The 16,802-nt window shown below is 45.6% G+C and overlaps 1 protein-coding gene and 1 pseudogene across 1 annotated transcript in view; both read left to right on the top strand.

Moving 5' to 3' along the window:
- Window positions 1-4,236, top strand: part of LOC123084295 (disease resistance protein Pik-2-like) — a 9,633-nt gene extending 5,397 nt beyond the window's left edge. Inside the window, exon 2 of the mRNA XM_044505973.1 lies at window positions 467-4,236. Coding sequence (XP_044361908.1) covers window positions 467-4,010 — 3,544 coding nt within the window. The 3' untranslated portion in view covers window positions 4,011-4,236. The remainder of the gene's footprint in view (window positions 1-466) is intronic.
- A 3,131-nt stretch (window positions 4,237-7,367) lies between these two features.
- On the top strand, window positions 7,368-16,539 carry LOC123084294 (disease resistance protein Pik-2-like; annotated as a pseudogene).
- Window positions 16,540-16,802: the final 263 nt, after the last annotated feature.

Genomic DNA, 16,802 nt, shown 5'->3' with positions numbered 1-16,802 from the left:
CAAAATGAGTCGCACTACATCTTGGTATATATAGAAAATTAAAAGTAAAATTATACTATTTGCAGCGGCGGCGGGACTTGCGGGGGTGGGATGTGTCCGCATGGAATGCGGTATTGCCCACCTTAATCTCGCTGAAACTGGCCAAGGCGGTCTTAGCCCATGCCGGCAATGTGCCGCGTAGGCATTGTGTGACTCAATGGTGTGGTAACGGCCAGATCGGCCTTGTCCAACTCCGGCTCAACGCCATCATTGGTGACGGCCCCAGGGATGGGCACGTGGTCCCAAATCCGGTGCTCCCTCCTGGCGTTCATCTTCCCAGCAGCCTCTACGGCGAGCTTGATGTCGGCCCAATATAATGACTATGCTAGAGTTGCTCTTAGTTGATTGTTGGATTGGATCTGAGAAAGTTGTTTTTTTCGTCCATCCCATTGTGCTGGCTCTAGTCTAACCTTTGTGGATGGTACAGGTACGCCGCTGAGATGCCAGCAAAGGGGGTCACATTGTCATCATCAGCCCATGCGGCCACAACATCTGTTGCTTACGAAGACAGTGAAGAAGACGATGACGATCAAGGCGTGGAGGTAACGACAATGGCCGATTCAAGATGGGCATTATTGCAGTCTAGTACACCAGAAGACAACATTAGGTTGCAGCTAGCGAAATGGATGATAGAGGATGTCGCGCGACGAGACACTTCAAAGGAGAAATTAATACCATCCATCGCCATTGTGGCACCATATAAGAAAGAAGCCCTCGCTGTTGCAAAGGAAGCTTCGGCTATGTGGGGAAAAGGTTACACACGCAGGCGCAGTGTCTTGGTCGACATCCCAGCAGTGCACAATTATTCTGAGTTGCTACGAACCAAGGATATTCTCTACTACATCCTGCGTGTGCTGCGGCCCACCGAATCCAATCCAGAAAAACAGGATGATCAATTCGGCTTCCTTGAGGATCTGCATTCTGACAAAATGGAAGTCTCTATTTACTCAGAAAAATACACGCTGTTTGATGAAATAGACAAAAATATTCATGCAATGAAGGTTGACAACAAGATTGCAGGAATCATGAAAACTATTGAACAAAGGAAGCACGTCCTGCTGCTGCTCCACCCCAATGGAGAGAATATGGACGTGTTGGAATCCTGTAAAGATGAGCCCATAGGGGTATTCCTCCGAGCGTTGTGGATGCTCAAGAACAAACCATATGTATTTGAGTTTGAGTGTAGTACCACACAAAGCCATGCAAGGAAGTTAACCACACATTCGCAGGAAGATATTATCAAGAAAACAGCCAACATGCTTGAACAGCATATGAAACTGAAAGAAGCACATGCAGAATCGATTTGTCTCACGAAAACCCATTATGAGCAAATCCTACGGGAGGTGTTTTACCCTTTGAGCTTCCAAGAGTCCAGCCAAGCCACTGCAACTAGATATGATGATCAAAACAGACAAATGTTTGGCAAGACACTACAGGAGCTGCAGGAAAATAAATCTGACATTAAACTAGCAAAAGCAGAGCTGGAAGACAAGTCCATGAAGAAAAACGATACAGCTGCTAGGAAATCAAACCCGGATGCCCTTATTGAAGAAACCATGATCAAGATTCAACAAATGCATTCGAAGATGAAACACAAGCTCAAGATCAAAAGAATCATGGACAAAATTAATGACTGTTTGAAGAGACAAGGTTGTCAGGATCAGATACTGGTTATCCTCAAACTTGATGATGACTATGTATCCAGATGGGAGGAGACCAGGAATGATTTCAGCTTGTTGGGTGGCATAGCCGGTGCACTGATGCTGACATTTGAGGTAAACAGAGCAGAAGCTAGACAGTATTGTTGGCCGCGGCGGGAACCTATAGATTATTCTCTTCTCGGCCTCTACCGTGATACTGCACTCGAGCTTACAAAAATGGAGATGGCTGAAGATAGCTGGCAGATTCTTCATGACATCTTGGACAACTGCAAGTCAAATGAATTCTGCATGAAGATCTTTGTTCATGCTTTATATGCCAACCCCAAGAGGAGCAGTGAAGAACTATGCAAGTTGTGCAAAGCCCTGCAGCAGGTTTCAGATAACTCAATGAACAACATTGCTAAGAAGATGTTAAAGTTCTCTTATAGTGATTTGCCTAAGGATTACAAGTTATGCTTGATGTACCTAGCAATTTTCCCTCGACGACAACCCATCAGGCGGTCTACCTTGATAGGACGATGGGTCGTTGAAGGGCTAGTAACCAAGGAAGACTGGGAAAGTACTGTGCGTCATGCCAATCAATGTTTTGACGTGCTTGTCACCCGTTGGCTTGTTTATCCTGCTGATACTAGTTCTATGGGACAGGTAAAGAGTTGTGTGATAGGTGATCAAGTCCATGGATTCATTACTAAGATCGCCAGAAAACATGGCATTTTAGGAAAACGCCTGTCACATCACTTGGCTCGCTACTTCTCCATTTTCAACCATCTCCGCCTCCGTAGCTCTGATAGGATTGACAAATTCTTCTCAAAGCTCTTTGAAGAATCATCGCGAGTATCCCTGATAAAAGTGTTAGATCTAGAAGGTTGTCAATGCTTTGGTGGGAAGAACCAACACTACCTCAAGGACATCTGCAGCAAGATGTTACTGCTGAAGTATCTAAGCCTAAGGGGGACAAATCTTACCAAGCTGCCAAGTGAAATCAACAACCTCCGTGAGTTGGAAGTATTGGATATCCGACAGACAAGGGTGCCTGCAGCTGCAACAGTACATGTCATACTCTTGAAGTTGAAGCGTTTGCTGGCTGGCTCGGTTGTTATGAGTTCAGGGCCAAGCAATAATGAAGTATCTTACGTTATGGTTCCTGACAAGATCGAAAAGATGACAAATATGGAGGTAATGTCCAATGTCAAGGCACGAAATAGTAATGATTTGAAGGATATTGGCAAGCTATGGCGGTTGAGGAAGCTTGGTGTGGTTATTGAGCAGAAGGACAAACTCATCAGGAATTTGCTTCAAACTATCTGTGACCTGCATGAGTGCCTCCGCTCTCTGTCAATCACTCTTCCCATAACTGGAGAAGACTCTTCTGAAGATAATTCTCCCAAGCTTCTTTCCTTTGAGGGACAGTGTCCCAAGATTCTGGAGAGCCTAAGCATTCGCGGAACCGCAGAAACGGGTCAACTTTTTCAGTTGTTGACCAAAGATGGTGACCAACTTCAACTTGCCAAGGTAACTCTATCTGGTACTCGACTAAGGCAGGCTGATCTGGAGATCCTCGCCAAGCTGCCCAAATTAGTCTGTCTCAGGCTCCAAGACAGGGCATACATCGATGACAAGCTCAGTTTCAACAAGGAGAAATTTAAGGGTCTCAAGTGCTTTCTTATTGAGGGTTCCGAGATAACTGTCCTTAGCTTCAATGGTGGAGCTCCTAAACTCGAGAAGATCATTCTGTCGTCCACTGATGGCCTACAGTCTCTTTCTAGAGTCGAAGACCTTCATGAACTGAAGGAAGTCGAGTTGAAGAACAGCAATAAGCTATCATTATCATTATTTGAAAAGGCGAAAAACATCTCCAAGGTGACTCTCTGTCGTACCATTCTTTGTCAAGATGAGGTGGAGATTCTTGCCAAGATGCCTAACATGCGCAGCCTAGTACTCAAGGAGATATCTTATGCACAGAGCCTGCTCATCTTCTACAAAGACGACTTCCCAAGGCTCAACCTTCTAACCATCGACTTTTCTGTCATCACCTGTATTGGCTTTACTACCCAATCTGCTACTAAGCTTGAGAAAATCATATGGTCCTACAGAAAGAGTACACTACTCTCCGGCATTGACGAGCTTCCAAAACTGAAGGAGCTCGAGTTCAATGGTGATTTTGTCCCCGATGAGGTGATAGATGCATTGAAGAAACACAAGAACAATCCCAAGCTTATACACAACAAACCAGAAAACCAGGAAGCGGGAAACATACCAGAAAAGAAAGATGCTCCAAGATTCCCATTATTCTGGAAGAAAGAGGATTGACGCTGCAGGTGCCCTTCCTATCATCCGTTCATCATCATCGGCTCCCATCCCATCGTGTGGTTTGTACGTGCTCTTTGGTTTGCCATTGTGTGTTACTGTCCGCCGTACATGTGTGGGCAGATATATTATGTATCTATATGTATGTGGATTAAGTGAGTGTGTGCCCCTGCTACTTATTCTACATGTGTGTCCTATAACTAAGATCGAGCACAGGTAATGGTGTGTACATGTGTCCCCTGTAACTAAGATTGGGCATATATAATGGTGTGTAACTGTGTACATGTGTGCCCTGAAACTAAGATTGAGCAAATGTAATGGTGTGTTGTTTGTGCTCATGGATTGGGATGTCTCTACTGCTTGAGTGGGTGACGTACGAGATCTGAAGGTGTGGGAATTAAGACCCTCATCTCCAGGTTGGAGTAGTTCATCCAGGAGACAAACCCTCTCCTCTATTGTGATCCCTGTTGACATCACACACTCTGACATTTCCACTCATCCATTCTACATCACAATCAGATCCTCGTCGCTGCGTTCCTTGAATCACACCTCGAACCGGTCAAGATCGATCTCCTTTCCCACCATCAAGGATTCATGAATCCTTTCCTAAACATCTCCATGCCATACTGATCGAATCGGGTTCCTTCTGGGCATATTTCAGGGAACGTCGGCCCTGATTTTCAACAACATTGATGACCCTGAGGTGTTGGAGTCGCTGGCTATACGTGAAGCTCTGGCTCTTTCAGAAGATCTGTACATTCAGAAAATTTCGGTGGCTTCCGATTGCAAGAAAGTGGTAGAGTCAATCAAGACTGGCACGTCAGCTTCATATGGCGCAATTGTGCGTGAAATAAGGGACCGATCTAGGTTTTTTTCTTCCTGTTTAATTAGTCATGAGTTTAGAACCTCCAATGTCGAGGCTCACAAACTTGCAAAGCATGCTTTAACGCTGGGTACTGGCCGCCATGCTTGGTTAGGCCATCCCGAAGATCTTGTTTTCATCCCTGTAAACATTGTGATGGGTGAATAAAGCTTTGTGGGTTTGCCTCAAAAAAAAACTCTTTTTGGGCACCTGGTTCTGGTGTCTCCAGCCGCCGATAGCTGGCATTCTCCGTCTCAAACTAATCAGATCGAGTTGGAGAGGAAAACACGGCACTTACATACGCGACTTCCAGTTTCTAAAAAAATCCGAGATTTCCTGCCTGTCTTTAGATTTGAATTGAAATCATTGATCTGTCTACGTCTTCTTGTAGATCGGCGTCAGCAGGCGCCACCCGATAGGCTACCGGCCGCACGCCGGAACTGCACGGAAATTGCAAGCGCCCGCTGACATCAACGCCGGAACGCCATTCAAGTAACCAGTACCCTACAGGCTACAGCTCCTCCTTTTTCTCATTTTGATTGATACAAACAGCAAAGCCGTACCGCTGCCATCACAGTGTATTGATTTTTCTTGGAACATTTGCTGTGCAGTCAAATGCTTTGGGGATCCATATAGTGTCACGCATCAAAGATTTTCAATAGTTGCTCGTTGAAAATTAAAGTTTGATCCTTTTCTATTCTGCCATCTTGACAAGTCTATAATTCATCGAGTATGCATTAATATATTTTTTCATAAACAGAAACAGTCATGCATTCTAGAAATAGGAATTATGATTCTGGTGCCGAATAGCGTAGGGGTGCTCTGGATAATTTGTTGTGAAAGGATCTCACACTAATTCGGAAAATCAAAATCGCACAAAAAGGAGGTCAGTTTATTACTTTAGCTATACCTTTAGTCTTTTGCATTGATATTCGAGAAATATATAAATATTGTATACGAAATAGCACACATTTTAATTATATAAATGGGATTATACTTGATCTATAGTATTATAAGAAAAATAGGGCCCCATTTTTTCTTTTCGCACCGAGGCCCTGAATTCGTGGAGACGGCCCTGTATAGTGAGATGGCATAGCGCTCAAAGGATACAGATACCACCAGGTAGCATTATTCTTGTTAACCGGCAGGAACTCTGAATTTTTGATATGTAGAAGCGAATTGACAGGTTCGGAAGAAAATCTGGTTAGAAACCAATAGAAAGTCATCTAGCTTAGACTCCTTAGGTGCATGCACAGTTCAATGTAGAGATCTCTTCAATGTATTAGTCAAGTTGGATTACTTGCTGGTGTGCATGGGAACTTCAGTGTTTTACTATGTTTCTGATTCCTCCCAGTTCCGCACCCTGTGACTTGTGTGTGACATAGAACCAAATAGCTAGCCTTAGGCCTTGCCCATATGTAGCCCAAAAGACTTGCCTACCTAAACATCAACGGCAAGATATCCATCCCAACCTGAAGTTTCGAGAGCTTAACTTTAATGAAAGACAAAGAATCAAATTAAAGGCGCCCCTGGCCTGATTTTTGTTGGTTCGATAAAGAATTAAAGATGGAGCAAGAGTGATGTTGTCTATATGCTAAACTAGGACCAGTCTCGCTTACTACTTTGTTTAAGAATGACCACCAAAGGTCCCGCTACGTCGTATGTCATCATCAAGGGCCATGCTGCCTTCAGAGTTGTACTACATAGTATTCTGGTAGATCGGAGCCTATCCAGATTCTCAAGCTCGAGCTAGCTTGGTTGGCTCTTGAGCTGAAGATGCTTAACTTTCAGGCCTTAGATGAGCTCAGATTTTATTCAAGTGGGTTCAAATATGTAAAATAACTACCAACAAATATACTGTGGAAATTACCAACATGTGTATCAATATATTTTAAAGTACACTATATACTTTGGTCATAGGCCCGGATCATTGAATCGAAGATACCAGGTGGTATGTTCCATTTCGGTAGAGGGTTTTCAGGTGGTAAACTGGAGTTTACCCATATTTAAGCAATAGTCATAATTTTGTGACGTACAGCCAAACAAATTATTTTGGACAAATTTTAATCGTACTTATATACAAATTGAACGAAAACTAAAAAGATTCCAAATATATTCCAGAACATGTGGGTAACAGGCCGTTTAGAAAATTGCTCTTGACTCTCTGCATATGTTGGTTGCTGACTAGTTAAGAAAACGAACAAGTAAGAAAGGAGGCTGGGCTTGACAGAGCATTTGTCTTTCTAGCCTGTGAATCTGTGACGCAGTACCCCACGTCTTACGCTGATCACAAGGTAGGTATAGTTTTCTTTTGAAGGAAATGTTAGGCAGAGATACTTGCCTTGAGCATGTGAATGTAAAGTAGAACAATTCCTTCCAGTCCCAGGCAAACCGATCGATGCCTATACATAATTAATTCATCGCCAGTTAGCCAGCCGCCCACGCAAATCCGGTTTGAACTTTGAACCACCAGACACGAAACCTCCGGCGGACGCAGGGAGCTAGCGATGTCGGAGCTCGCGGCCGTGAGCTCCCTACTACTGCGCGTCATCCGCGACGAGGCGCTACTTCTGGGCGGCGTACGGAGGGACGTGCAGTTCATCTGGGAGGAGATGGAGAGCATGCAGGGCTTCCTGTCGCACCTGGAAAGGACGGTGCCTACCGCCGGCGAGTACAACGAGCAGATCATCCCGTGGAAGAACCAGGTCCGGCAGCTGGCAGAGGACTGCAACTACTGCATCGACATCTACATGTCCCGCGGCAACCCCGAGATTCATCATGCCAGGGGCGGCCTCCTAAGCTATGTCTGGTGGCTTCCCTGGTTCGTGCAAAAGATGGCCGCCCAGCATCGCGCGGCCGTCCAGCTGCGGGAACTCAAGGACCGGGCGCGTGACATTGGCGATCGCCGATTGAGGTATGTACCATATAGCACCCCCGTAGTTTAGCCTATCCTTTTTTTTGTGCAGCCTAGTTTACCGGTGTAGTGCTGATGTCTGGTTGACCCTTAGTTTGAAGTCATACGTATGCTTTTTTTTTCTAAAAATAAAGCCATCCAAATGAAATTTTAGATATGATTAATACTCCCTCCGTCCCAAAATAGTGTCTCAACTTTGCACTAAGTTTAGTACAAAAATATGATAAAGTTGAGACACATATGTTGGAACGGAGAAAGTACCTGCAAGTATTCTTTTTTTTTCGATAAAGGGCATTTCTTATTGATTCATAATGAAGCATCAATGGAATACAAACCTAATGAACATACCCGGCCCCTACAAAACTAAGATGCGCACATCCAGCACCAGCGACACACGCATAATATCACACCGGCATTGACCAAACTCATAGAAGACGAACTGAGGGAAAAGAACCCCCCCCCCTAACGCGACTGTGTCGCCCCCGTGGGCGAATGGCCGCCTCCTAGGTGCCTCCTCCCCGAGCCCCCCCTTCCCTCCTTCCCTGCCGTCGTCGATGGCGTCCAGCGCCGTTCCTAGCCAGGGGGCGCTAGCAGCGGCGGCCGCTGGTCATTCCCCTCTCGGGTCACGCCGACGCTCGGCGGTGCAGCGCCACGGGGTGCTCCTACGCAGCGACGGCTCGGCGTGGTGGCAGGGATCTCTATCATCGGTACAAGCGATCTACAACGCAACGGTGCGATTTGACGGTGCCTGCTTAGCCTAGATCTGGGCCCTACGGTCCCTATATGTGTCTGTGCGGGCCGACTGTGGGGAGGGTCGTCGGCGTTGCTTCCAGGAGGCGGGGGGGGGAGGGGGGATGGGCTGGTGGATGCTGGTGGCACTGGCGCTGGCCTGCTGCAGCACGGCCGGCGGGGCTTTGCCGGCCCGATGTGGGGTTGGTCGGGCTATGGGTGGCCTGGTATGCCCTGCTGCCGTGTCCGGACGGCGACCGCGATGGTGCCGGAGGCACGGGCCTCCCGCATGACGACGGTCGTGGTGATTCCCTCCCGCACGGCTCCAGTGCCGCTGCTGCCGTTGTCGGTTGTGTCTCTCTCCTCTTGGCCTCGTGGTGCTGATCCTAGCGAGGCGGCGTGGGTGGCGTCAAGACCGCACTAGCTCTTGCTGGTGAGCGGCGGGATGGCTGGCTGGCTCCGGCCATGTTGGGGTAGTGAGCATGCAGTGCGGGAGAACTCACTTGCCGACTCTTCCAGCTCCAATGCGGTGATACCTGCGGGTGCTGCCATCCCTTCCTGGAGGGTTTCAGAGGTATCCATCCCCCAATCCCTTCCGCGTGCCAGGGGAAACCCTAGGACACATTCGGGTAGAAACATCGTTGGCTTCGCATCCCTTGTTGGAGCTGCTACTTGGTACGCGTTGGATCGAAGCCTTGTTCTATGGTAGGTCGATTTCGGAAGGCGCATCGGTGGCTGATCATCCATGCTTTGTCATGCTGCCGGTGTTGGCATTTGTTTCTTCTTATTTTCCTTTGGGCTTTTTGTGCCACTCGTCCCAGCAATTGCTATGTGATCGGTGCTGGTTTGTTTGTAATACAAAGCAGGGGAAACCCTTTTTGGTAAAAATTCATAGAAGACCAAAGCTATGCCAGGCGGAGGAATAAAAAGAAAAACCTGCAGCGATAAAAAAACGATCGATGATATACAATGGTGACCATCGGCACCAACTATCAATTGACAACACAAGCAATTCTGCAATAAATTTTCAGGTACTAAATTTTCTAAATTGTCTAACTTTGGTAACTACCTATAGAACTAGTTTTCTATATAAATTCTTTTCATATGGAGCAGATAAGCAAACATTATAATATATTAATGTGCTATTTCTCAGGGATTGAGTAAATGTTATTTCTAAGTCGACAAAGTTGCATCATAACCATACAATTTCAAGAGTTGAGATTATTGACTTAGAAGTTAGAAATAATAATTTGTATCTTTCACCAAAAGGTCTACATTGGCTAGAGAATAGATGCTCTAAACCATTAATAATACAACTCCAATTTTTCTAAATGTAAATAATTTTTAATAACGAGTAATGACCCAAATAGATGTGAGAGATAGTGTACGAAATAATTTAACAATTTGGATGGCATAACTACATTCAGGAACTACCTCTCGATAAAACTAAATCCTTATCATGGTAATTTTATAATGCTAATTAATACTACACTTACAGTACGAAAGAATTGTGTCATTTTATTAAAAGTTACTGAAATTTACATATTTTTATTTTCAGTCGTTCTGACTTTCTACAATAATTAATCTAATATAGATAGGATGGCGGGCGTATGCGCTAAAATTTCTCTAATCTCTACCATCTTTTCTACCGTTGCAACGTATGAGCATATTTACTAGTAAAGATACAATGAAGCAATCATGTAGTAAGTCAAAATGTTCATTTTACCGAAAAGCAGAATAAACTCGGCCTCTCTAAAATGTTCATATTAAATTATTCAACACAGACCAACAAACTGCATACAAGGATCAATCGAATGCAACCTTTCTGGTGAACTATGTCGCTACACCTATAAGATGGATGATGTGCCCTGACAGCACCAATGCACACCAACTAATCTGGTGGCCTCACGAAGTGACAAGCTTTCAGCTGAAAGCACCAACCGGCCTAACAGACCCACAACGTGCACTGTAGGAGCGTGCTCTAGGATCCTGCGGTGGCATCTTCAGGAACGATCCTTGCACCGACCTTGCTAGGCCCAACTATCGTTGGTGTCACCAATGTCGAGACTCCACCGCGCCACACCGATGAGACCCACCGCCTTTGATGTGGTAGATGCAACACAACTCCACCTGTTGGCCCCTCTAGTCAGTATCTACACCAAAACAATGCCCCAAGGATGGAGAATGGCACAAGTCTCCGTCATCATCCGATCCAGGAGACCCAGATCCAGGGTTTCCCTCAAAGTAGATGCCTCCTAGAGGAAAAGTGGCATGCCAACTACAGTTTCCAACGAACCAAAAAGGTGCCCACCAGCACAAAAGTTCTCATGACGATGCCTTCAAGAAGGACACAACGCCTAGAGTGCCACCACCGGCCACCGCAGTTAGGGTTTTCACCCAAGAACCAATATGATAAGAAGAGGTAGCGCAGACCAAAATGACGTCTCCAAGAACGAAACCGGCACCCTCGGCAGTTGTCGCCATCGTGGTCGGCCGGAGCCAACTAGGGAGATATCCCGATCTGGATCCCCACCACCCGCCATGCCACGCCATAGGACAAGGCAGCTTATCCAAGGGTCAGCCGCCCCAGGTCCGTGGCCTCCGCCATCTAGGGGGGGGGGGGCAGCGGAGTCCAACCGCCACAATCCTTGGCCGTGCCTCTGGCATTGCCCGATGCTAGCCTCATGTGGCGGCGAGGGAGGAAGGAGATCGTGCCGGCTCTGGCGGCGGTGGGAAGAGATGGCCCCCGAGTCGCCCTAGAAGGGGGGGGGAGGTTAAGGTGCTATGCCTCTTGACCATTTCTTCGTAGCCAGCGAGGACGCCGTGTGCATACTTCCCGAAACATGCCACCGTTGAGTGTTACATCTGGGAATGACATTGTTGTTTCCTTAGCAATCAAGCTATTCTTATTGCAGATGAGTACCTTGTGTAGAAATGGGTCAATTGTACTTCTCAGTGTGGTATGCTAAACACACGTGATATGTCAAATGTTTCTTCACGGGTGCTTCGAACAGCTTCAACAGTTCTGTCATATTTGCTAGTGCAGCATTTCGGTGCCCACCCTGCACCCTTTTAGGAAAAAAAGACAAAAATATTCATAAACTTCCTTTTTTTTTGCATGGTAGAAACTTTGTTGAGTGAGGTCAGCTCCAATTTTCAGATCATTTGGACATCTGAGTAACTCAACAGAAAAGACAAGTCGAGCCAAAATAGTGCATGAACAATAAAAAATTTATAGACCCAAATTTATCTTTTTTTGATAACAGTTGCTCAGACATCCAAATGATATAAAAATTGAAGCGGACCTCAAGCATCATATTATCCACCATGCAAAAAATGGATTTTTTTAACTTTCTAGTATTTTTTTTATGTTTTTATTCAACGCGGGTGCACATGATCATGGGCTTAGAAGTGGATTATCCCATGTGTTGCACCCTTTCCAAGGCACATTGAGAACATTGCATAATATATTGGAGACTTCCGAGGTAAACCGTAAGTTCCGAATCAGCAAAATACAACCACCAAATGCTCCCTACGTGTGGGACTTGTATGTCATTGTCTCTTTCTTCCCAATTCCACACACACCCACGCACATCACGCATAACTTTTGCCAGGTAATCAAATAATTCATAGAAGTGGAACTAAACATGATTTCATACAAAAAAGGGTGGGGGGGGGGTGGCAAAATGAGTCGCACTACATCTTGTTATATATAGAAAATTAAAAGTAAAATTATACTATTTGCAGCGGCGGCGGGACTTGCGGGGGTGGGATGTGTCCGCATGGAATGCGGTATTGCCCACCTTAATCTCACTGAAACTGGCCAAGGCGGTCTTAGCCCATGCCGGCAATGTGCCGCGTAGGCATTGTGTGACTCAATGGTGTGGTAACGGCCAGATCGGCCTTGTCCAACTCCGGCTCAACGCCATCATTGGTGACGGCCCCATGGATGGGCACGTGGTCCCAAATCCGGTGCTCCCTCCTGGCGTTCATCTTCCCAGCAGCCTCTACGGCGAGCTTGATGTCGGCCCAATATAATGACTATGCTAGAGTTGCTCTTAGTTGATTGTTGGATTGGATCTGAGAAAGTTGTTTTTTTCGTCCATCCCATTGTGCTGGCTCTAGTCTAACCTTTGCGGATGGTACAGGTATGCCGCTGAGATGCCAGCAAAGGGGGTCACATTGTCATCATCAGCCCATGCGGCCACAACATCTGTTGCTTACGAAGACAGTGAAGAAGAGGATGACGATCAAGGCGTGGAGGTAACGACAATGGCCGATTCAAGATGGGCATTATTGCAGTCTAGTACACCAGAAGAGAACATTAGGGTGCAGCTAGCGAAATGGATGATAGAGGATGTCGCGCGACGAGACACTTCAAAGGAGAAATTAATACCATCCATCGCCATTGTGGCACCAGATAAGAAAGAAGCCCTCGCTGTTGCAAAGGAAGCTTCGGCTATGTGGGGAAAAGGTTACACACGCAGGCGCAGTGTCTTGGTCGACATCCCAGCAGTGCACAATTATTCTGAGTTGCTACGAACCGAGGATATTCTCTACTACATCCTGCGTGTGCTGCGGCCCACCGAATCCAATCCAGAATAACAGGATGATCAATTCGGCCTCCTTGAGGATCTGCATTCTGACAAAATGGAAGTCTCTATTTACTCAGAAAAATACACGCTGTTTGATGAAATAGACAAAAATATTCATGCAATGAAGGTTGACAACAAGATTGCAGGAATCATGAAAACTATTGAACAAAGGAAGCACGTCCTGCTGCTGCTCCACCCCAATGGAGAGAATATGGACGTGTTGGAATCCTGTAAAGATGAGCCCATAGGGGTATTCCTCCGAGCGTTGTGGATGCTCAAGAACAAACCATATGTATTTGAGTTTGAGTGTAGTACCACACAAAGCCATGCAAGGAAGTTAACCACACATTCGCAGGAAGATATTATCAAGAAAACAGCCAACATGCTTGAACAGCATATGAAACTGAAAGAAGCACATGCAGAATCGATTTGTCTCACGAAAACCCATTATGAGCAAATCCTACGGGAGGTGTTTTACCCTTTGAGCTTCCAAGAGTCCAGCCAAGCCACTGCAACTAGATATGATGATCAAAACAGACAAATGTTTGGCAAGACACTACAGGAGCTGCAGGAAAATAAATCTGACATTAAACTAGCAAAAGCAGAGCTGGAAGACAAGTCCATGAAGAAAAACGATACAGCTGCTAGGAAATCAAACCCGGATGCCCTTATTGAAGAAACCATGATCAAGATTCAACAAATGCATTCGAAGATGAAACACAAGCTCAAGATCAAAAGAATCATGGACAAAATTAATGACTGTTTGAAGAGACAAGGTTGTCAGGATCAGATACTGGTTATCCTCAAACTTGATGATGACTATGTATCCAGATGGGAGGAGACCAGGAATGATTTCAGCTTGTTGGGTGGCATAGCCGGTGCACTGATGCTGACATTTGAGGTAAACAGAGCAGAAGCTAGACAGTATTGTTGGCCGCGGCGGGAACCTATAGATTATTCTCTTCTCGGCCTCTACCGTGATACTGCACTCGAGCTTACAAAAATGGAGATGGCTGAAGATAGCTGGCAGATTCTTCATGACATCTTGGACAACTGCAAGTCAAATGAATTCTGCATGAAGATCTTTGTTCATGCTTTATATGCCAACCCCAAGAGGAGCAGTGAAGAACTATGCAAGTTGTGCAAAGCCCTGCAGCAGGTTTCAGATAACTCAATGAACAACATTGCTAAGAAGATGTTAAAGTTCTCTTATAGTGATTTGCCTAAGGATTACAAGTTATGCTTGATGTACCTAGCAATTTTCCCTCGACGACAACCCATCAGGCGGTCTACCTTGATAGGACGATGGGTCGTTGAAGGGCTAGTAACCAAGGAAGACTGGGAAAGTACTGTGCGTCATGCCAATCAATGTTTTGACGTGCTTGTCACCCGTTGGCTTGTTTATCCTGCTGATACTAGTTCTATGGGACAGGTAAAGAGTTGTGTGATAGGTGATCAAGTCCATGGATTCATTACTAAGATCGCCAGAAAACATGGCATTTTAGGAAAACGCCTGTCACATCACTTGGCTCGCTACTTCTCCATTTTCAACCATCTCCGCCTCCGTAGCTCTGATAGGATTGACAAATTCTTCTCAAAGCTCTTTGAAGAATCATCGCGAGTATCCCTGATAAAAGTGTTAGATCTAGAAGGTTGTCAATGCTTTGGTGGGAAGAACCAACACTACCTCAAGGACATCTGCAGCAAGATGTTACTGCTGAAGTATCTAAGCCTAAGGGGGACAAATCTTACCAAGCTGCCAAGTGAAATCAACAACCTCCGTGAGTTGGAAGTATTGGATATCCGACAGACAAGGGTGCCTGCAGCTGCAACAGTACATGTCATACTCTTGAAGTTGAAGCGTTTGCTGGCTGGCTCGGTTGTTATGAGTTCAGGGCCAAGCAATAATGAAGTATCTTACGTTATGGTTCCTGACAAGATCGAAAAGATGACAAATATGGAGGTAATGTCCAATGTCAAGGCACGAAATAGTAATGATTTGAAGGATATTGGCAAGCTATGGCGGTTGAGGAAGCTTGGTGTGGTTATTGAGCAGAAGGACAAACTCATCAGGAATTTGCTTCAAACTATCTGTGACCTGCATGAGTGCCTCCGCTCTCTGTCAATCACTCTTCCCATAACTGCAGAAGACTCTTCTGAAGATAATTCTCCCAAGCTTCTTTCCTTTGAGGGACAGTGTCCCAAGATTCTGGAGAGCCTAAGCATTCGCGGAACCGCAGAAACGGGTCAACTTTTTCAGTTGTTGACCAAAGATGGTGACCAACTTCAACTTGCCAAGGTAACTCTATCTGGTACTCGACTAAGGCAGGCTGATCTGGAGATCCTCGCCAAGCTGCCCAAATTAGTCTGTCTCAGGCTCCAAGACAGGGCATACATCGATGACAAGCTCAGTTTCAACAAGGAGAAATTTAAGGGTCTCAAGTGCTTTCTTATTGAGGGTTCCGAGATAACTGTCCTTAGCTTCAATGGTGGAGCTCCTAAACTCGAGAAGATCATTCTGTCGTCCACTGATGGCCTACAGTCTCTTTCTAGAGTCGAAGACCTTCATGAACTGAAGGAAGTCGAGTTGAAGAACAGCAATAAGCTATCATTATCATTATTTGAAAAGGCGAAAAACATCTCCAAGGTGACTCTCTGTCGTACCATTCTTTGTCAAGATGAGGTGGAGATTCTTGCCAAGATGCCTAACATGCGCAGCCTAGTACTCAAGGAGATATCTTATGCACAGAGCCTGCTCATCTTCTACAAAGACGACTTCCCAAGGCTCAACCTTCTAACCATCGACTTTTCTGTCATCACCTGTATTGGCTTTACTACCCAATCTGCTACTAAGCTTGAGAAAATCATATGGTCCTACAGAAAGGGTACACTACTCTCCGGCATTGACGAGCTTCCAAAACTGAAGGAGCTCGAGTTCAATGGTGATTTTGTCCCCGATGAGGTGATAGATGCATTGAAGAAACACAAGAACAATCCCAAGCTTATACACAACAAACCAGAAAACCAGGAAGCGGGAAACATACCAGAAAAGAAAGATGCTCCAAGATTCCCATTATTCTGGAAGAAAGAGGATTGACGCTGCAGGTGCCCTTCCTATCATCCGTTCATCATCATCGGCTCCCATCCCATCGTGTGGTTTGTACGTGCTCTTTGGTTTGCCATTGTGTGTTACTGTCCGCCGTACATGTGTGGGCAGATATATTATGTATCTATATGTATGTGGATTAAGTGAGTGTGTGCCCCTGCTACTTATTCTACATGTGTGTCCTATAACTAAGATCGAGCACAGGTAATGGTGTGTACATGTGTCCCCTGTAACTAAGATTGGGCATATATAATGGTGTGTAACTGTGTACATGTGTGCCCTGAAACTAAGATTGAGCAAATGTAATGGTGTGTTGTTTTTGCTCATGGATTGGGATGTCTCTACTGCTTGAGTGAGTGACGTACGAGATCTGAAGGTGTGGGAATTAAGACCCTCATCTCCAGGTTGGAGTAGTTCATCCAGGAGACAAACCCTCTCCTCTATTGTGATCCCTGTTGACATCACACACTCTGACATTTCCACTCATCCATTCTACATCACAATCAGATCCCCGTCGCTGCGTTCCTTGAATCACACCTCGAACCGGTCAAGATCGATCTCCTTTCCCACCATCAAGGATTCGTGAATC

Source organism: Triticum aestivum, chromosome 4A (assembly GCF_018294505.1).
Source record: "Triticum aestivum cultivar Chinese Spring chromosome 4A, IWGSC CS RefSeq v2.1, whole genome shotgun sequence".
Taxonomy (NCBI): domain Eukaryota; kingdom Viridiplantae; phylum Streptophyta; class Magnoliopsida; order Poales; family Poaceae; genus Triticum; species Triticum aestivum.
This window is presented reverse-complemented; position numbering and strand designations above follow the sequence as displayed.